The sequence below is a fragment of the Lissotriton vulgaris genome, chromosome 2_1 (assembly GCF_964263255.1).
Source record: "Lissotriton vulgaris chromosome 2_1, aLisVul1.2, whole genome shotgun sequence".
In the NCBI taxonomy this organism is placed as follows: domain Eukaryota; kingdom Metazoa; phylum Chordata; class Amphibia; order Caudata; family Salamandridae; genus Lissotriton; species Lissotriton vulgaris.
Genome location: NC_141687.1, coordinates 386,124,767 through 386,146,433, shown reverse-complemented (window position 1 = coordinate 386,146,433; position 21,667 = coordinate 386,124,767). Strand labels below are relative to the sequence as shown.

Here is a 21,667-nt window from a genome sequence, read left to right as displayed (position 1 = left end):
CTATCCGGATCTTCTGTTCAGGAGGATAAAAAGGGAAGAAAAATAAACTCCTGTTTGCTGAAAATTGTATGAAGGCCTGTGGGGAAGAATAGGCTCTTTTTCACAATCCTTCATAGCACAAATCAATGCACTGCACTACTTACCGCCGAATTGTTTCTGCAGCCCACTTCCTTTTGGCAGCTTTTCTACGCCCGATAGTTCCACGCCACCAAGACTGAATAACAATGGCTGCATGAAAAAAAAAACAATTAGATATGAGCCTGTGAAGATATGCACTAAACAACCCTGCTCTTTGTAAATTGAAAAAAAAAAAATCACAGGAATAGCAAACTTCAGATATGACAACTTTCAGAGCAACATCATTTTAAACCTACAATCCTCTTTCCCAGAACCTACCTATATACAGAAGATTAGTATAAACTGCAGGTCTGTCTCCCCCTGTTCCCCTCTCCTCACAGTGGCCTGATCTTGATTTGCTACCTGAGTCTGGTACGCATCCTAGCGCGTAGACGCACTGTCTTAGTGTATTCAGGCGCTTAATAAATGTTTTTATTATTATTATTATTATTTCACGTCAGGCTAAAACCTATTCGACTTGAACGTTTTATTAAGTTTGTGCTGCAAGTCGATATCCCTAAACACTCTTTCCCAACCATCTTTTATTAAGTATTTGGAACAAACCATTTCAGCTTGACCAGCTCAGCAAAGCTAAGCCACATATATCTGCCAAGTATAACTATTGTGATCACTGATGAACTCCTCCGATATCTACCCCAAAAACGAAACAATTTGAACAGCAAAAAATGTCACTGAGTGTTCTCACCAGAATGCTTCAGATGCAGGAACTTCTTACGTTGGTGGTACCCTTTCCACGAAGACTGGATAAGGGTCACTGTAGAAAAGGAAGAGTAAGTATCGTATATTATAAAGAGATACAGGATCAGAGTCAGATTCGAAGGATGAAGGATACATTTTGGGAAAGAGTGAAGCACTGCTGAGCCTCCATATGGGAGACAGTAATCCTGTAATGGAGCTACAGCCACTGAGATGCAAGGAGTCCAACATAAATCCTATAAAGCAATGTGTTGACATGACTCTTTTGTGGAAAACAGGGACACCTCCTCTACAGGTGCCGTTTGCATTTCAAAGACTCCACATTACAAATTGTGCGTTCATGCGGAAGGTAAAGACACTGCCAAAACTGCAAGTGGGAACCAGGCACAACACTTGGGAGTTGGAGATCCACTGAGTCCAACTGTGGAAAAACAGTACGAATTGGAAGCACTGCAACAATGCTTTTGAAAACAGAGTACGAGTTTGAAAAGAGTTATGGTGTCACCAGTGCTTAGTATGGTATGAGAGCTGTAAGTGACCATTAATCAGCAGGTGCCACAGTCCCTTCGCTAACCATCAACTTCCACCCTATCAGAGATATTTTCTTTTTCCTTCTCACCCAGGCTCTGCTTCCGCACTTCCAAGGCATCTTCCGTTGCAAAGAGGCTCTTCGGAAATCTGATGAATATTTTTGTTCTGCAAATAGAAAATAAATGTTATGTTAATGTTACCATGTAAACTCCTCTCTTTGGAAGGAACTGCTTACTTGTAACAATAGACAGTTTAAGACTACAGTCAAATGTAGTGCGTTATTCTCCCATCATGTGGTTGGGTCCATGTAAAAATAAAACTTTTTTTTGCATCAACGATAAACCGTTATTTTCTATAACACATTGTTGCCTTTTTGACATCCAAAATATGTGATGCTCTTTCTAATGCAGACACCAAGGTTAAAGGCCTCAGTCTGGGTGCCAGGCAACGACCTAACTGCAGCGTTAACAAGAGTATTATTATTGGCATTTCCTGATGCTGCAGGACTGACAGATGCATCAGATGTGAAAATCAAGTCTGGCAAGCCAATATTGGTGCTATTTTTATTTTAGTTATGGTGCTTTATAAAGCGCGAACATGACCAAGGGTATCAGAGCGCGGTACATATGATACATAAACGAAGGGCTGATATATAAAAAGAACATTCAATAAAAACAAATAGCAACTTTTAAGAACGCCAGTAAGATATGGTGTGTAGAAAAAGAGTTAATAATACAAATAGATTATCTCCATTCTTTATGTCATTGGAATGGGTTTTCCAGGGGGACAATTTGTGTGGGTTCCACTGAGATTATGTGTTTCAGCCATTAGTTGGGCGAACACAGAAAGCGAAGAGGCCGGACTGGTGTAATTTTGGGGCGTTTTATTGTCAAAATAACACTTGGCCAAAGAGTACACAGGTATTCACTTCATAATAAGGGGAGAAAAAAAAAAAGATAGTTCTTCACTTCAGGGTTCCCATCCCTGACATGTTCACAGTTCTGTCCCAATGATATTCTGTTCTTGTCTTAATGAGGTTCAAATGAAAATAAAAGTTGCTTCACTTAATCCCTTTCCTCGCTCTTCCTTCTTTTTAGGTGCGCCGGTAGGCTGGAGGGGGTCCCTGGAGGCTTGCAGAGGGAGTAAGCAAACAGGACAGAGATGTGGTAAGTACAAACAAACATTGGAAATGCAATAGGGCTCGCATTAGGAAAGTTTGAGCTATTGGTCTTATAAATGAATTTTTTTTATTTATGTGTTTTTTTTAAATAGCTAAATTAATAGCTTTGTCATTTACAATGCCAATAGTTATAACTTTCGCAAATGTGACAACTATAGCATTTGTAATGCAACATGTTTAGTATTTACGTGACTTAGATGTATTGATATTACAAATAACAATGGCTTTTAATGTTTTGAAATAATTATTACTTAAATAGTTTATTTAATTTATAATGGCAATATCTTAAACTTTTGTAAATAACTTTTGTGAAGATTATGTTCAGTGTTTTTTATTGTGACGAAAATCCAAGAACAGAAGTGAAATATTAACATCTTTTTCTGATTTGTAATTAAGCGTGAAAGCTTGAAAACAGCTTAAAACATTGAAAGAACATATTTGAACCAGTGATGCTGTGGTTGCGCTGAGTGATGCTGTGGTTGCGCTGAGTGATGCTGTGGTTGCGCTGAGTGATGCTGTGGTGGCGCTGAGTGATGCTGTGGTGGCGCTGAGTGATGCTGTGGTGGCGCTGAGTGGTGTGTGCATCGGTGCAGTTTAGTGGGTGCATTGGTGGAGCTGTTTGGCGGGTGCATTGGTGGAGGTTAGTTGGAGCATCGGTGGAGCTGTGTGGTGGGTGCATCGGTGGAGCTGTGTGGTGGGTGCATCGGTGGAGCCGTGTGGTGGGTGCCTCGGCGGAGCTGTGTGGTGGGTGCATCGGCGGAGCTGTGTGGCGGGTGCATCGGTGGAGCTGTGCTGTGGGTGCATCTGTGGAGCTGTGCGGTGGGTGCATCTGTGGAGCTGTGCGGTGGGTGCATCTGTGGAGCTGTGTGGTGGGTGCATCTGTGGAGCTGTGTGGTGGGTGCATCTTTGGAGCTGTGTGCTGGGTGCCTCGGTGGAGCTGTGTGGTGGGTGCCTCGGTGGAGCTGTGTGCTGGGTGCATCGGTGGAGCTGTGTGCTGGGTGCCTTGGTAGAGCTGTATGGTGGGTGCCTCGGTGGAGCTGTATGGTGGGTGCCTCGGTGGAGCTGTGTGGTGGGTGCATAGGTGGAGCTTTGTCAGTGGAGCTGTGTGGTGGGTGCATCGGTGGAGCTGGGTGGTGGGTGCATCGGTAGAGCTGTGTCGGTGGAGCTGTGTGGAGCTGTGTGGTGGGTGCATTGGTGGAGCTGTGTGGTGGGTGCATTGGTGGAGCTGTGTGGTGGGTGCATCGGTGGAGCTGTGTGGTGGGTGCATCGGTGGAGCTGTGTGGTGGGTGCCTCGGTGGAGCTGTGTGGTGGGTGCCTCGGTGGAGCTGTGTGGTGGGTACATCGGTGGAGCTGTGTGGTGGGTGCAGTGGTGGAGCTGTGTGGTGGGTGCATCGGTGGAGCTGTCTGTTGGGTGTCTCGGTGGAGCTCTGTGGTGGGTGCATCGGTAAAGCTGTGTGGTGGGTGCATCTGTGGAGCTTAGTGGGTGCATTGGTGGAGCTTAGTTGGAGCATCGGTGGAGCTGTGTGGTGGGTGCATCGGTGGAGCTGTGTGGTGGGTGCATCAGTGGAGCTGTGTCGGTGGAGCTGGGTGGTGGGTGCATCGGTGGAGCTGTGTAGGTGGTGCTATGTGGTGGGTGCATCGGTGGAGCTGGGTGGTGAGTGCCTCGGTGGAGCTGTGTGGTGGGTACATCTGTGGAGCTGTGTGGTGGGTGCCTCTGTGGAGCTGTGTGGTGGGTGCCTCTGTGGAGCTGTGAGGTGGGTGCATCTGTTGAGCTGTGGTGGGTGCATCTGTTGAGCTGTGTGGTGGGTGTATCGTGGAGCTGTGTGGTGGGTGTCTCGGTGGAGCTGTGTGGTGGGTGCATCGGTGGAGCTGTGTGGTGGGTGCATCGGTGGAGCTGGGTGGTGAGTGCCTCGGTGGAGCTGGGTGGTGAGTGCCTCGGTGGAGCTGGGTGGTGAGTGCCTCGGTGGAGCTGGGTGCCTCGGTGGAGCTGTGTGGTGGGTGCCTCGGTGGAGCTGTGTGGTGGGTGCCTCAGTGGAGCTGTGTGGTGGGTGCATCAGTGGAGCTGTGTGGTGGGGGCATCTGTGGAGCTGTGTGGTGGGTGCATCTGTGGAGCTGTGTGGTGGGTGCATCTGTGGAGCTGTGTGGTGGGTGCATCGGTGGAGCTGTGTGGTGGGCGCAACGGTGGAGCTGTGTGGTGGGTGCATCGGTGGTGCTGTGTGGTGGGAGCTGTGTGGTGGGTGCCATGGTGGGAGCTGTGTGGTAAGTGCATCGGTGGAGCTGTGTGGTGGGTGCATCGGTGGAGCTGTGTGGTGGGTGCTTCGGTGGAGCTGTGTGGTGGGTGCTTCGGTGGAGCTGTGTGTTGGGTGCTTCGGTGGAGCTGTGTGGTGGGTACATCTGTGGAGCTGTGTGGTGGGTGCCTCTGTGGAGCTGTGTGGTGGGTGCATCTGTTGAGCTGTGTGGTGGGTGTATCGTGGAGCTGTGTGGTGGGTGTCTCGGTGGAGCTGTGTGCTGGGTGCATCGGTGGAGATGTGTGCTGGGTGCCTCGGTGGAGCTGGGTGGTGAGTGCCTCGGTGGAGCTGGGTGTTGAGTGCCTCGGTGGAGCTGGGTGGTGGGTGCCTCGGTGGAGCTGTGTGGTGGGTGCCTCGGTGGAGCTGTGTGGTGGGTGCCTCAGTGGAGCGGTGTGGTGGGTGCCTCAGTGGAGCTGTGTGGTGGGTGCATCAGTGGAGCTGTGTGGTGGGGGCATCTGTGGAGCTGTGTGGTGGGTGCATCTGTGGAGCTGTGTGGTGGGTGCATCGGTGGAGCTGTGTGGTGGGCGCAACGGTGGAGCTGTGTGGTGGGTGCATCGGTGGTGCTGTGTGGTGGGAGCTGTGTGGTGGGTGCCATGGTGGGAGCTGTGTGGTAAGTGCATCGGTGGAGCTGTGTGGTGGGTGCATCGGTAGAGCTGTGTGGCGGGTGCATCGGTGGAGCTGTGCGGTGGGTGCATCTGTGGAGCTGTGCGGTGGCTGCGTCTGTGGAGCTGTGTGGTGGGTGCATCTGTGGAGCTGTGTGGTGGGTGCATCTGTGGAGCTGTGTGGTGGGTGCATCTGTGGAGCTGTGTGGTGGGTGCATCTGTGGAGCTGTGTGGTGGTTGCATCTTTGGAGCTGTGTGCTGGGTGCCTCGGTGGAGCTGTGTGGTGGGTGCCTCGGTGGAGCTGTGTGCTGGGTGCATCGGTGGAGCTGTGTGCTGGGTGCCTTGGTAGAGCTGTATGGTGGGTGCCTCGGTGGAGCTGTATGGTGGGTGCCTCGGTGGAGCTGTGTGGTGGGTGCATAGGTGGAGCTTTGTCAGTGGAGCTGTGTGGTGGGTGCATCGGTGGAGCTGGGTGGTGGGTGCATCGGTAGAGCTGTGTCGGTGGAGCTGTGTGGAGCTGTGTGGTGGGTGCATTGGTGGAGCTGTGTGGTGGGTGCATTGGTGGAGCTGTGTGGTGGGTGCATTGGTGGAGCTGTGTGGTGGGTGCATCGGTGGAGCTGTGTAGGTGGAGCTGTGTGGTGGGTGCATCGGTGGAGCTGTGTGGTGGGTGCATCGGTGGAGCTGTGTGGTGGGTGCCTCGGTGGAGCTGTGTGGTGGGTGCCTCGGTGGAGCTGTGTGGTGGGTACATCGGTGGAGCTGTGTGGTGGGTGCAGTGGTGGAGCTGTGTGGTGGGTGCATCGGTGGAGCTGTCTGTTGGGTGTCTCGGTGGAGCTCTGTGGTGGGTGCATCGGTAAAGCTGTGTGGTGGGTGCATCTGTGGAGCTTAGTGGGTGCATTGGTGGAGCTTAGTTGGAGCATCGGTGGAGCTGTGTGGTGGGTGCATCGGTGGAGCTGTGTGGTGGGTGCATCAGTGGAGCTGTGTCGGTGGAGCTGGGTGGTGGGTGCATCGGTGGAGCTGTGTAGGTGGTGCTATGTGGTGGGTGCATCGGTGGAGCTGGGTGGTGAGTGCCTCGGTGGAGCTGTGTGGTGGGTACATCTGTGGAGCTGTGTGGTGGGTGCCTCTGTGGAGCTGTGTGGTGGGTGCCTCTGTGGAGCTGTGAGGTGGGTGCATCTGTTGAGCTGTGGTGGGTGCATCTGTTGAGCTGTGTGGTGGGTGTATCGTGGAGCTGTGTGGTGGGTGTCTCGGTGGAGCTGTGTGGTGGGTGCATCGGTGGAGCTGTGTGGTGGGTGCATCGGTGGAGCTGGGTGGTGAGTGCCTCGGTGGAGCTGGGTGGTGAGTGCCTCGGTGGAGCTGGGTGGTGAGTGCCTCGGTGGAGCTGGGTGCCTCGGTGGAGCTGTGTGGTGGGTGCCTCGGTGGAGCTGTGTGGTGGGTGCCTCAGTGGAGCTGTGTGGTGGGTGCATCAGTGGAGCTGTGTGGTGGGGGCATCTGTGGAGCTGTGTGGTGGGTGCATCTGTGGAGCTGTGTGGTGGGTGCATCAGTGGAGCTGTGTGGTGGGTGCATCGGTGGAGCTGTGTGGTGGGCGCAACGGTGGAGCTGTGTGGTGGGTGCATCGGTGGTGCTGTGTGGTGGGAGCTGTGTGGTGGGTGCCATGGTGGGAGCTGTGTGGTAAGTGCATCGGTGGAGCTGTGTGGTGGGTGCATCGGTGGAGCTGTGTGGTGGGTGCTTCGGTGGAGCTGTGTGGTGGGTGCTTCGGTGGAGCTGTGTGTTGGGTGCTTCGGTGGAGCTGTGTGGTGGGTACATCTGTGGAGCTGTGTGGTGGGTGCCTCTGTGGAGCTGTGTGGTGGGTGCATCTGTTGAGCTGTGTGGTGGGTGTATCGTGGAGCTGTGTGGTGGGTGTCTCGGTGGAGCTGTGTGCTGGGTGCATCGGTGGAGATGTGTGCTGGGTGCCTCGGTGGAGCTGGGTGGTGAGTGCCTCGGTGGAGCTGGGTGGTGAGTGCCTCGGTGGAGCTGGGTGGTGGGTGCCTCGGTGGAGCTGTGTGGTGGGTGCCTCGGTGGAGCTGTGTGGTGGGTGCCTCAGTGGAGCGGTGTGGTGGGTGCCTCAGTGGAGCTGTGTGGTGGGTGCATCAGTGGAGCTGTGTGGTGGGGGCATCTGTGGAGCTGTGTGGTGGGTGCATCTGTGGAGCTGTGTGGTGGGTGCATCGGTGGAGCTGTGTGGTGGGCGCAACGGTGGAGCTGTGTGGTGGGTGCATCGGTGGTGCTGTGTGGTGGGAGCTGTGTGGTGGGTGCCATGGTGGGAGCTGTGTGGTAAGTGCATCGGTGGAGCTGTGTGGTGGGTGCATCGGTAGAGCTGTGTGGCGGGTGCATCGGTGGAGCTGTGCGGTGGGTGCATCTGTGGAGCTGTGCGGTGGGTGCGTCTGTGGAGCTGTGTGGTGGGTGCATCTGTGGAGCTGTGTGGTGGGTGCATCTGTGGAGCTGTGTGGTGGGTGCATCTGTGGAGCTGTGTGGTGGTTGCATCTTTGGAGCTGTGTGCTGGGTGCCTCGGTGGAGCTGTGTGGTGGGTGCCTCGGTGGAGCTGTGTGCTGGGTGCATCGGTGGAGATGTGTGCTGGGTGCCTCGGTGGAGCTGTATGGTGGGTGCCTCGGTGGAGCTGTATGGTGGGTGCCTCGGTGGAGCTGTGTGGTGGGTGCATAGGTGGAGCTTTGTCAGTGGAGCTATGTGGTGGGTGCATCGGCGGAGCTGGGTGGTGGGTGCATCGGTAGAGCTGTGTCGGTGGAGCTGTGTGGAGGGTGCATTGGTGGAGCTGTGTGGTGGGTGCCTCGGTGGAGCTGTGTGGTGGGTGCATTGGTGGAGCTGTGTGGTGGGTGCATTGGTGGAGCTGTGTGGTGGGTGCATTGGTGGAGCTGTGTGGTGGGTGCATCGATGGAGCTGTGTAGGTGGAGCTGTGTGGTGGGTGCATCGGTGGAGCTGTGTGGTGGGTGCATCGGTGGAGCTGTGTGGTGGGTGCCTCGGTGGAGCTGTGTGGTGGGTGCCTCGGTGGAGCTGTGTGGTGGGTACATCGGTGGAGCTGTGTGGTGGGTGCAGTGGTGGAGCTGTGTGGTGGGTGCATCGGTGGAGCTGTCTGTTGGGTGCCTCGGTGGAGCTCTGTGGTGGGTGCATCGGTGAAGCTGTGTGGTGGGTGCATCGGTGGAGCTTAGTGGGTGCATTGGTGGAGCTTAGTTGGAGCATCGGTGGAGCTGTGTGGTGGGTGTATTGGTGGAGCTCTGTGGTGGGTGCATTGGTGGAGCTCTGTGGTGGGTACATCAGTGGAGCTGTGTGGTGGGTGCATCAGTGGAGCTGTGTCGGTGGAGCTGGGTGGTGGGTGCATCGGTGGAGCTGTGTGGTGGGTGCATCGGTGGAGCTGGGTGGTGAGTGCCTCGGTGGAGCTGGGTGGTGAGTGCCTCGGTGGAGCTGGGTGGTGGGTGCCTCGGTGGAGCCGGGTGGTGGGTGCCTCGGAGCTGTGTGGTGGGTGCCTCGGTGGAGCTGTGTGGTGGGTGCCTCAGTGGAGCTGTGTGGTGGGTGCATCAGTGGAGCTGTGTGGTGGGGGCATCTGTGGAGCTGTGTGGTGGGTGCATCTGTGGAGCTGTGTGGTGGGTGCATCGGTGGAGCTGTGTGGTGGGCGCAACGGTGGAGCTGTGTGGTGGGTGCATCGGTGGTGCTGTGTGGTGGGAGCTGTGTGGTGGGTGCCATGGTGGGAGCTGTGTGGTAAGTGCATCGGTGGAGCTGTGTGGTGGGTGCATCGGTGGAGCTGTGTGGTGGGTGCATCGGTGGTGCTGTGTGGTGGGAGCTGTGTGGTGGGTGCCATGGTGGGAGCTGTGTGGTAAGTGCATCGGTGGAGCTGTGTGGTGGGTGCATCGGTGGAGCTGTGTGGTGGGTGCTTCGGTGGAGCTGTGTGGTGGGTGCTTCGGTGGAGCTGTGTGGTGGGTGCATCTGTGGAGCTGTGTGGTGGGTACATCTGTGGAGCTGTGTGGTGGGTGCCTCTGTGGAGCTGTGTGGTGGGTGCCTCTGTTGAGCTGTGTGGTGGGTGCATCTGTTGAGCTGTGTGGTGGGTGCATAGGTGGAGCTGTGTGGTGGGTGTATCGTGGAGCTGTGTGGTGGGTGTATCGTGGAGCTGTGTGGTGGGTGCCTCGGTGAAGCTGTGTCTTGGGTGCATCAGTGGAGCTGTGTGGTGGGGTCATCTGTGGAGCTCTGTGGTGGGTGCATCGGTGGAGCTGTGTCGGTGGAGCTGTGTGGTGGTTGCATCAGTGGAGCTGTGTGGTGGGTGCATAGGTGGAGCTGTGTCGGTGGAGCTGTGTGGTGGTTGCATCAGTGGAGCTGTGTGGTGGGTGCATCCGTGGAGCTGGGTGGTGGGTGCATCAGTGGAGCTGTGTGGTGGGTGCATCGGTGGAGCTGGGTGGTAGGTGCATCGGTGGAGCTGGGTGGTGGGTGCATCAGTGGAGCTGTGTGGTGGGTGCATCGGTGGAGCTGGGTGGTGGGTGCATCTGTGGAGCTGTGTGGTGGGTGCATCGGTAGAGCTGTGTGGTGGGTGCATCGGTAGAGCTGTGTGGTGGGTGCATCGGTGGAGCTGTGTAGGTGGAGCTGTGTGGTGGGTGGCACTTTTTATAAATCATTAGTAAAAGAGATCAATGAAATTTAACTAAAACCCATATATAGCAGAAGAGGAGAAAGCTCTAGTAACGGGATTCAGGATGAATATATTCCTTTGAAGCAAATCGCCAGCATGTGAAAGGTGTAAAATAGCATTCAGCATAAAATGAAAATGCCAGCAAAAGACTTTATAAAATTCTGTGTGGGCCTGATAAAATAATTAAAGCGTTTAATTATATCATGACCAACAATGGTTATTGTTTCAAGAGCAGCGTGCGAGATGGTTAGGCTGCAATATAAACAAGCCCTCGGCATTGCTGTGGTGGGAAGGGGGGCGGGGAGAGGCAAGAAGGGAAGAATAGGGGCCGGGAGCAGCAGCCTTTGATGTGCCGGCCGGCCGGCAGTGCAGTCAATAATTAGGGAAAATGCCGGCTGGGCGAAGCTTGAGATGCCTGAGGAGGCTGGTGGCTTTGATGTGCACGCGCTCTCGGGCACTACAACAAATCGCCGAGATGGTTAAACTCTGTTTAAGCCACAATATAGCTCGCCAGCTATGCGCTTGAGCGCATCAGCAGGCGAGCCCTAAAAAGGTGGTTTCCTGTTCTACCCTTTTACCACGCCCTGGTGAGAAGAGTTGTGCATAGGTAGGAAAGGTGGAGGTGGGGGAGAGCAAGGGGTGGGGGAGGCGGGAGAGCTATCTGGGAGAATCCGATGAGATGAAAAAAAAAAAAAAAGTTTGAATGGGTGCTCGGTATTCAGGCTCGAGATGGAGCAGCGTCAGGGAATCATTCTCATGCTTTAAGAGAGTAGTGACGACGAGGGTGAGAGAGAGAGGAAGAAAGAAAAAGCATCCAACTAACGAAATGCCTCTCTGTGCGTATCAGTATGGGCTTTGTTTCCCCTTATCCCACCTCCACCCTTTCTAACGCTTACCTACCGCCTGTAGCCGCAACTCTCCAGAGTTGCGGTGTTTCTTGAGCGTCCTCCGGTGACCACCACTCCTCGCTCCACACGTCCGTGGCTTCTTCGGCTCAGGTTTTCGTCTTGGCTACGTCATCCCCGGTGGCGTCTCTTCTCCTTGCTTCTTCTTGTGAGGCCAATTTGCTCCCGGCTTCTTCTGCCCCCGGACTTCTCGTTGTCTTCCTGCTTTTAAAGTCCTCCACCCTTACGGTAGCTGATTGGTCCTTTTGCCGTACGCTCCCGTTCCCTGATTGGCCCGTTTGGAGTGACGCAGAGAACCCTTCCTGCGAAGACGAAACACAGTCCGTTCTTAGTGTTTCTGTCCACCTGATGCCGTCGGCTGGACATAGGAAAAAAGGAGATTGTGGCGCCGTAACGGGAGCTAAGTCAGACTTTGGTAGATGGGTCTGGTGCGTTTCCTTACAATGGGTTAGACGAAACCTTGGATGGTAGGTAGTTCCAAATCCATGGTGCCGGTCCGGAAAAGAAGCGTGTGTAGGTTGTTTGTTTTCTGAATCTGGAGGGTTCTAGTCAGAGAGTTTGCGCTTCTGAGTGAGCGGCTTCTTCTGAAATTCTAATTTTTTCTGCCAGGTACTTTGGTTTGTTACGATGTAAGGCTTCATGCGTGAGGCAAGCAATTTTCACATGAGTTCTGGTTTCGAGCGAGAACCAGTTAGATAAGACTTCAGTGACAGGGTAATGTGGTCAATGCGTTTAGTGCCTGTTACTAGTCTAGCTGCTGAGTTGAGGGTAGCTTTGAGGTGAGCCGTTCTTGATTTGGGAAGACCTGAAAAGGTTGCAGAACCATATTCTAGTCTTGAGACCACTAATGATTGTCCTGCTTGTTTGAAGTCTGGAGGTGACAGGAATGGTTTCATTTTCTTTGGAAGTTTGAGTGGGAATGATGCTCTGCGGGTGGTTGCACTGATATGTGCTTGCATATTCAGATTCTTGTCCAGTATTGTTCCATGGGATTCATTGAAATGAATATTGATAAGTTTCCAGTTGAGGCTTCGAGGTGATTGGGCAAGTCTTGAATGTGTGTAAAGCTATTCTGAAGGAAGAAAAGTAGGAATTCTGTTTCAGTGAGCACAGCTTAAGGTTGTTTTAAGCTAGCCTGTGTTTTGACCAGAGTGTTATTTAGTTGGATGATATCTTCCAGGGAGGTTATCTTTACGTATAATTGTGTGTCATCTGCGTACATGTGGTATGAAACGTTTGATTATTTGAAGATTTGCGTTAGTGGCTCCATGTATAGGTTAAAGAGTTAGGGGGAAATGGTTGAACCTTGTGGGACTCCGCATCTCACTGGTGTGGTACCTGAGAATGAGGTTCCTAGTTTGGTTTGCTTTGAGCAGTTCTGCAGGATGGATGCAAACCATGAGAGCACTTTCCTGGACATCCCCATTCTGTTTTCTCGAGAACAAAAACAAGGGACATCCTACACGCTAGGTATCAGGGTAAATTGTATGTGACAGAAACAGCGGTTCCTGCGGAAAAGTGTTAAACTATCTTGATAATTATATACACAATCGCAATGGTTATGGGTTATCAAGACGTCAGAAAGAAAGGTTACCAAGAACACTTCTGGCTGTATTTTCAATGTTGCTTTTATATTTTAAAAAAAGTATGAATTCATACATAAAGGAAAAAACATAATAGTGCTTGGTGTCGCCAGTGTGATTGGAACCAAATAATTAATAAAACTTTAACATTTGTGGAATATGTGACTTGGTTTCCACAATTTTCAAAGACAACCATAATGAAAATGCTACTTACCAGTATGCATCTGTTCTTGGCATGTAGAGCTGCAGAGTTGCACACTGTGCATAGATCGGCACCTACAGTTGGGCCCGGATGTTTGCAGTTTGTTGTTGTCCTGAAAAGTTCTTTGGAAGTCACGAGATAGGCGACTTCTCCTTTGGACCACATTGCGCATGGGCATCGGCTCCATCCCCAGATTGTTTTTCGCCATAGGGAAATGATGGAGCTTTGCAAGAAAAGGAAGGATAACCCTTATAGTTTGTATTTAATTAAGATAATACTGGAACAGACAAGAGTAGCCGGGGAGGCGGTGGGCGTGTTCAACTCTGCAGCTCTACATGCCAAGAACAGATGCATACTGGTAAGTAGCATTTTCCGTTTGAGGCATATGAGCTGCACATTGCACACTATGCATAGATTGTATAGCAGTACCCACCACTAGCGGCGACCACCCCTATCTGTTGCAGTAGTTTGGAATAATGTTTTGGGAACAGCCTGGCCCACATTAGCTTGTTGTTTGGTTTGCACATCTACACAATAGTGTTTTGTGAATGTGTGCGGTGTAGACCATATAGCTGCTTGGCATCTAGGGCAGTGGTTCCCAAACTTTTTTGACCCGTGGCTCCCTTGACCTAATTGGCAGTTGGCCGTGGCTTCTCGCCGTTTGTTTTTTACCGGTGGGCGGGTGCGGGAGGATGTAAGCCCGACTACGGGAGTACTTCCTGTTGTCTTCCTTAAATTAAGTGGGATGCAATGAACGTATAATATTCATATTTGTAACAAAATAAGATAACAGCTGTTTAATAAAAACTCGTTAAGTGTGAAACGATACAAGATTAATACGCAAATATGTTTCCATGCAACTTTTTCCAACCACACAATAGTTCAAAAACTTCTGTATAATAAAATCTTTTCAATGAACAGGTAAAACAACAGAGTCCGAAATTTACCTTAAAAATCCTAGTGAGATGGATGCGCTTGTTTTTCCAACTTTGATTTATTTTATTTGGTCTAGCCAGTGCTTTATGTAGCACTGGCTAGACCCGGCGGTATCAGATAATATAAGATAATTAGCACGTAGGCCAGACTAATGACTGCTTGATTGCTATGTCAAACTGTCAGTGTAAGCATTATCGCAGATTAGTACCCCATGGTTTTTGGTGTCACTTCTTACTTACATGCAACAGTTTAGGTACCAGTTTTCCACCAATGGAAATCTAGGTTGGAAGACTCGTGTATAGTGCAAAACACCTACATAGTGTGTCTTTACACCTTCAAAACTGACATAATTTGCTAATATGGACACGCCTTTTAGCAATCAGATTCGCTAAAGGGGGTCGTATATATTTTGGTTCCTGTGCCTATTTTCTCTCTGTCCGATCCTGAAGACAGCCATGCTGCTATGTTTAATGTAATTTTTGAACAGTAATTGAATACATTACAGGTTTATATGGTGGCATGTTTTTTTTACACTTTAATTCTTTTAGTTGATGTTCCAAGTGCTTATGTTTGTGTGTCTGTTTATTGCAGGTGGGTACATGGATGAATATCATAACAACTCGTAAGAGAGGGTCCGAGGGAGGTGTTTAACGACCAAACAGGCTAATACCCCCTGTGTAACTACCTGAATAACAACAAAGCCTGTCGGTCAAGTGGTGCTGAGATATATCAATTAACACTGGTGAAGTTGAACAAAAAGTGAATCAAACAAAGACTATCAACTGTTACTGAATGAGTCCTATCAGCCCACCTGATAGCGGAGCCTCATCATCTAGGACTTCCGAAACTAGGTCTGCGTGCGATCGCCCAGTTGTATATTAGCGATGCAACACAAGACCAAGGTGTGGTCACCACAGTTGTTAGTCCAGAAGGTGGGACTGATATGTTCAGTGCAAGAATTAAAGAAAAGTGAAGTGTATTAAAATGGCTATCAAAGCAAACAAAGACCTTTAATAGTGTTTGCCTGGACGTCAGATTAAAAAATAGTGGAAAGACAATGTGAAAAAATCACTATCTAACTTGCTTGGTAGAAATCAAACAAAGATCTATACAGGGCCAACATGTTTCTGCCTTACTGTGAAGTGTCACTGGCAATCGTCAGGGCCAAGCTATAATCTGCTACTGCAAGGGCACTATCATGTGTGCTCAAACTAAGAAAATAAACATCAGAGTGATCAATGAAAGACCATCCTACCACATCTTCTCAGTATTGTTCTGTTGATGCAATAGGTCTTTCCCATCAGTGTGTGGGAAGAGAACCTCACCTCACCCGGCAACTGCTCGGACGAATAAGGCACCGCTCTGTCCGTCGGTACCTTGCGGCTCGTGATTCCGCCGCAAGGTACCGACGGACAGAGCGGTGCCTTATTCGTCCGAGCAGTTGCCGGGTGAGGTGAGGTTCACTTCCCACACACTGATGGGAAAGACCTATTGCATCAACAGAACAATACTGAGAAGATGTGGTAGGATGGTCTTTAATTGATCACTCTGATGTTTATTTTCTTATTTTCTTAGTTTGAGCACACATGATAGTGCCCTTGCAGTAGCAGATTATAGCTTGGCCCTGACGATTGCCAGTGACACTTCACAGTAAGGCAGAAACATGTTGGCCTGTATAGATCTTTGTTTGATTTCTACCAAGCAAGTTAGATAGTGATTTTTTCACACTGTCTTTCCACTATTTTTTAATCTGACGTCCAGGCAAACACTATTAAAGGTCTTTGTTTGCTTTGATAGCCATTTTAATACACTTCACTTTTCTTTAATTCTTGCACTGAACATATCAGTCCCACCTTCTGGACTAACAACTGTGGTGACCACACCTTGGTCTTGTGTTGCATCGCTAATATACAACTGGGCGATCGCACGCAGACCTAGTTTCGGAAGTCCTAGATGTTGAGGCTCCGCTATCAGGTGGGCTGATAGGACTCATTCAGTAACAGTTGATAGTCTTTGTTTGATTCACTTTTTGTGCAACTTCACCAGTGTTAATTGATATATCTCAGCACCACTTGACCGACAGGCTTTGTTGTTATTCGGGTACATGGATGAATACATGAGTGGGTCAGTGGGTGGATGAATACGAGTGCAGAGATGAGTGACACAGTGTGTGTAGGTTGACCTATTGACTTTGAGTGTCTAAATTCATCAGTGACTGAAGAAGCATTTCAGTCATAAGCTATGCCCATTGGAATTGCCAGTTCTTGGCTCTCAATGTCTCTTTCCTCTCTTTTCTTCTGTCTCCTTTCTCCATTTTGCATTGCTCTCTCTTTTGCTGTTCCTTCCTTGCTCTTCTGTCTTTTCTACCCTTCATCTGTTTATTCTTCTGCTTTTTATGTCTCTTGCTCGCTCTTATCTTGATCTCTCTTTCCCTGCCTTCATTTTCAACTGCTCCGTTTCATCCTTTGGCTCTTGCTCACACCCTCGTACTTCTCTACTTCTTTTTTTTGCCAAATGTCACCTTGTTCTTTCAGCTATGACGCCTCTCTGTTTTCCTTAATCCTTTTTCATTTAGACTCACTACCTCTTGTAGATCTTGTGTTCTCCTTATCCATTTCTGTTCTTACCCTACCAGCACCTCCCTCCGCCTAATTTGTGTTCTCTTATGCCTCTCTCACTCAGACTGTGCACCCATCCATTCACCCTTCCATATTTCCATTCATCATCCCTTCCTTGCATTTGTTCAGCACCAGGCATCTATCTGATGGCCACCAATCTATCGATCTAATCTCTTTCTCACTCCACTGTGCTCTTTTGTTTTTCTGTCTTTCCCTCCCATGCTCGTGTTCACGTCCTCTCTGTTAGTATATCTCCCGGTCTACATTTCACTCTGACGCTCTGATGCCTTACAGTTTCCATCCTCTCATCCTCGGAAACACTCGGTTTTCTCCCAGTAACCAGACTCCCTTAAAGTGGTCGCAAGATATATCAGTTTCAACTAAGAAAGCGAAAATCCAACAGGAGCCTGTGGGGGAAATAGAGCGGCCGTCTGAGGCCTGCTCCGCGGCTGCGGTAACCTGAGGTCAGACCTATGGACAATTGACTTCCTTCATTTTAAACGCTGTCTATTTACCTTCTGAGTCCGACCATTTCTGGGCATTAAAGTTAAGAGGCTTAGCATCACATTTCTGGCAAAATATACCTTTATTGCAGTAAACACTACTTTCCCTCAACAAGATGATAATCTGGAAGAAAGCTTGCTTCTGACTGGATCTTGGGAGCGTATGGCGCCAATGGCGGCAGTGCGTCCTTGGGACAAACCATGTCCCCGGTTTTTGCAGGTGGGACGTATTTTGGCAGAGTCTGCTTCACTTTTCCCCACTGTGGTCGCGGCGCCCCTGGCTCCTCATTATGGCGCACGGGGTGCCGCGGCGCACAGTTTGGGAACCACGGATCTAGGGGAATGTTCCCTAAAAATGCCATAGAAGCCCCTATTTTTCTTGTAAAGTGGGCTTTAGGAGGAACAGATAACGTACGTTTAGCTTTGTGGTAACAAATCTGTATTCATTTGACAATCCATCTAGCTATCCCAGGTTTTGAAATGGGATTACCTTTGTGTGGTGGTGAGAAAGTCACAAAAAGTTGTTTTGTCTTACGAAAGGGTTGTGTCCTTTCTATGTAGTATAGCAATGCTCTTTTGATATCTAGGGTATGAAGAGCTCTTTCTGCTACTGTCTGTGGCTGCGATAAGAAAACGGGCAGTTCCACAGATTGATTGAGATGGAAGGGAGAAATGACTTTGGGCAAGAATTTTGGATTAGTACGCAGAACTACCTTATTGTGATGCATTTGCAAGAAGGGTTCTTGAATGGTTAGTTCTTGTAATTCACTAACTCTCCGCAGAGAAGTAATAGCTAGTAGGAAAGCAACCTTCCATGTTAAAAATAGTAGTTCACATTTGTGTAAGGGTTCGAAGGGAGGTCCCATTAACCGTGTGAGAACAACATTTAAATTCCACACAGGTGAAGGTGGTACCCTGGGAGGAATTATTCTTTTGAGGCCTTCCATAAAGGCTTTAATGGCAGGCACTCTGAATAGAAATAGATGTTGTCTGTTTTGCAGATATGCTGCTATTGCAGTGAGATGTAGTCTAATAAGAGGTAGAGGCTAAGTTACATCTTTGGAGATGTAGTAAGTATCCTATGATGTGTTCAATAGACACATCTAGAGGATTAATATTGTTGTAGTGACAATATATTACAAATCGTTTCCACTTGGCTGCATAACATGCCCTAGTGGTTGGACGTCTAGCTTCTTTAATGACATTCATGCAGTCTGGAGGAAGGTTCAGAAATCCAAACTCTAGGATTTCAGGAGCCAGATCGCAAGATTGAGCTGAGCTGGGTCCAGGTGTCTGATCTCTACACGGTTCTGTGTTAAGAGGTGTGGAGACAGGTGCAATTTTTGGTGTGGTACAACCGACAGTTGTAGCAGTGTGGTGTACCACGGTTGTCCTGCCCACGTTGGAGCAACTAGGATGAGGGTGAGAGAATGCTGCTGTAATTTGCGTACTACTAGTGGCATGAGTGGTAGAGGTGGAAAGCGTACGCAAATCTGTTTGACCAGTTCATCCATATCGCATTGCTTTTGGACAGTGGGTGTGGATATCTGACGGCGAAGCTTGGGCATTTGGCATTTTCGTGGGTGGCAAATAGGTCTATGTGAGGTTGTCCCCACAACTGAAAGAATGGCTGAAGAACTTGTGTTGAAAAGTCATCCTGTGCCCTGGGCACCCCTCAACATTTTGCTGACTGGAACTGATGTTAACTGACTCTGACTGACCCTGGGCTCTGTTTAACCAGACCCAGGGCCAGTGCCAAGCTAAAAGGAACACATTCGAATGCAGTTAAGACACCCAACATACACTAGGGTACACTATGGTATGGTGTGGTACCCCTGTAATTGGCATGACCTACCCCATAAGCCGCTAGTATGTAGGAGGACAGGGGATTGAAACTACCTTTATAAAATGAGTTTTTATATGCCTGGGTAAAGCGAAATTTTACATTTCACTCCCCACATTGTGTTAAAGAGCTGCTCAAATTCGACTTTAATGCTAGAAGAATTGGGTAAGGATAATCTGCATGATTTCAGCAGATTCAGAACCCCTGAAGTCTCCCCTAGTTGCACAGGGGGTGGGGGTCCAGTAGAAATTAGGGAAATACTTACTAAATATGGTTTTATAAGCCCTGGTTCTTTAAAAGTGGCCAAAGTCATTTTCCCCATTGCAAACCCCATGGCCCATAGGTTAACATAGTAGGAAGTGATTGATTAATAAATATTGATAGGAGAGGACTAGCCGGACCATTCAAAGACTTCCCAGAATGGCCGTAGTAAATCCAACAATATTATATTGTTGAATTTCTCCTAAAGTGTACATACAAGAAGTTATGAGACTTTCTTGTTTGTAAGTCCAAATTCAGCCTTTCAGTGGTCTGCCCTGATTGGTCAGAGCTAAGTGGATTAGCCAGGCTGCTGGGAGGGCAGTGTGCTAGTCTATAGGAATGCCAGGCCAGGAGGTGGCGTTGTAAACTATGCTCTTCAAAGGCAGAGGGGAGGCCTGGGTTTCAGTCCACTCTGACAGTCTTGACCCAGAGTCAGGGCTAGGCTTAAGGAAGGTATGTGCAGATGGTAGGGGGAGAGTCCATGGAAATAAGCCAGGGGGTGCGTTTAGTCAGCTCTTACCTCCTTGCTGGAAAATTAGCCATTATGGATTTGGAAGAATGATGCACTCTGGGACAAACTAATGCCCACTCTACAGGATGTGGTCATAACTATGAGGAGTTGCCCTGCTCTCATTTGTCAGCAGTGACCTGGTGCTTGACCCAGATAATTTAGAATAAGTATCTGAGAAGGGCAGAGCCCTCCAGATCTGCTGCTTGAAACTTACTGAAGCAAGAAGGGCCCTGCTGAAACGATTTTGCTGTGCAAGGAACTCTAAGGCCTGACCTCTAAAGACTGCACCAAGTAAAACTGCAGCCCTGTGCATTACCTTGCTGCCAAATAGTTAAACTCCCTGCAAGCTACAGGTTAACAGAGCTCACCTGGACAGCCCCACAAAGAATTCAAAGCCTGGAGTACCAGTGGAATTTTAAGGGTTTTGTTCAAGGGGATTGTGGAATTGAAGCTTCACACTTTCAAGGACCCTCTTGGAGAGTCCAGAACCTTGGATTGTGTGTTGGATACTTTAGGACCCGCAAGCACAACGCCAGGAAGGTGTTCTAACTGGACCCCGCTTGCTGAAGAAGGCGGCCCACTACAGTGGTGAGAATTCTTCAGAACAATTTATAAAGGTGTGTCCCTGACAGAGAAAACAAAATGACTTAAAGGGGAGCTGTTGGTTTTTAAGCACTAGAAAGTGGCACATTTTTAAAAATTCATATCTCTGGTCCCCTACAGTGGATTATTTTCGTTTTGGTGTCATTTAAAAGATATAAATAGTACAATTTTTTATAAATTGGTGTTGAATTTTTATTTTGTGTTGTGTCTTAATTATTAACTAAAAATTGTGTTTTAAATGCTATACATACCTGTCTTTGAAGTTAAGCCTGTCTGCTCGCAGCCACGTTACCAAGGGTTGAGCAAAGGAATAATTTTCTAAGACCTATGCTGAGTCCTATTATGTATTAGTGGCCTTATTGCCTGTGGCAGACCTACATTTGCCCCTACCAATAACCCACTTTCCAACAACTTGTATATGAAGTTCCAACTCGTGGGTCTGTTGTGTTTGACGACTTAACAGATCGGCAATGGTATTCTGTACTCCTGAAACATGCTGGGCTAGAAGGAATATGTTTTGAGGAATTGCCCACCTTCATATGTCTTGTGCTAGTTGAGAGAGCTGCAGGGAGTGGGTGCCTCTCTGTTTCTGTATGTAATACATGGCTGTCATGTTGTCTGTGCGGATTAACACAGCCTTGTTCGATACTTGCTTTTGGAAAGCTTTTAGTGCTAGGAATATTGCAAGTAACTCCAGATGATTGATGTGGAGTAACTTTTGTTGCGGTGTCCACCTGCCTTGCATGGTGTGTTGCAGGAGGTGGGCTCCCTAGCCGGAGAGCGATGCGTCTGCAGTCAAGATTATCTGAGGAACTGGCTCTAGGAACGGTCATCCCTTGGAATGATTTTTAGTGTTCCACCACTGCAGAGAGCGATGAGTCCGACCATCTACCAACACTAGGTCTGTTAATTGACCTTGAGCCTGGTTCCATTGACGTGATAAGCATTCTTGTAGCGGACGCATTTGAAGTCTTGCATCGGGCACTATGAAAATGCAAGAGGCCATCATCCCTATGAGTTGCATGAATACTCGTGCTGGAAGGGAGTATTGTAGCTGAAACTTTGTTAGAAGAGTTTACATGCTGGCTATCGTTGCTGGAGTGGGATAAGCTAGCGCTGTTGAGGTGTTTATTGTGGCACTGAGGTACTGTTGTACGTTGGATGGTTGAAGATGGGATTTGGCGTAGTTTGTGAACCCCAATTTGTGGAGCAACTGTATTGTGGCATGAGTGTGTTCCACGCTTAGGTTGTATGAGCTGGCTTTTATGAGCCAGTCATCGAGGAACGGGAAGACATGGATTTGTTGTCTTCGGAAATGCGCTGCCACTACTGATAAGCACTTGGTGAATACTCTTGGTGCTGTTGTGACTCCGAAGGGGAGTACTTTGAATTGATAGTGTTGCCCGTCTATCACAAATCTGAGATACTTCCTGTGAGCTTTGTGAATGGGAATGTGGAAGTATGCGTCCTTGAGATCTAAAGTAGCAGGGAAGTCGTTTCTTGACAAGAGCGGAAGGACTTGTTGGAGTGTGACCATGTGAAAATGGTTTGACTGTATGTATATGTTTAGCGGTCTGAGGTCTAGAATAGGCCTTAGAGAGCTGTCCTTT

The 21,667-nt window shown here is 49.4% G+C and overlaps 1 protein-coding gene across 5 annotated transcripts in view; it reads right to left on the bottom strand.

Annotated features, from left to right (window-relative positions):
- MYO1C (myosin IC) overlaps positions 1 to 21,667 on the bottom strand; it is a 576,863-nt gene that overhangs the window by 46,523 nt on the left and 508,673 nt on the right. For all 5 annotated transcript variants that reach the window (XM_086955217.1, XM_086955220.1, XM_086955221.1 and 2 more), the window contains exons 21-23: positions 1,454 to 1,530; positions 824 to 892; positions 144 to 228 (exon numbers count right to left, since the gene is read on the bottom strand). In XM_086955217.1, the coding sequence (XP_086811343.1) occupies positions 144 to 228; positions 824 to 892; positions 1,454 to 1,530 (231 nt within the window). The remainder of the gene's footprint in view (positions 1 to 143; positions 229 to 823; positions 893 to 1,453; positions 1,531 to 21,667) is intronic.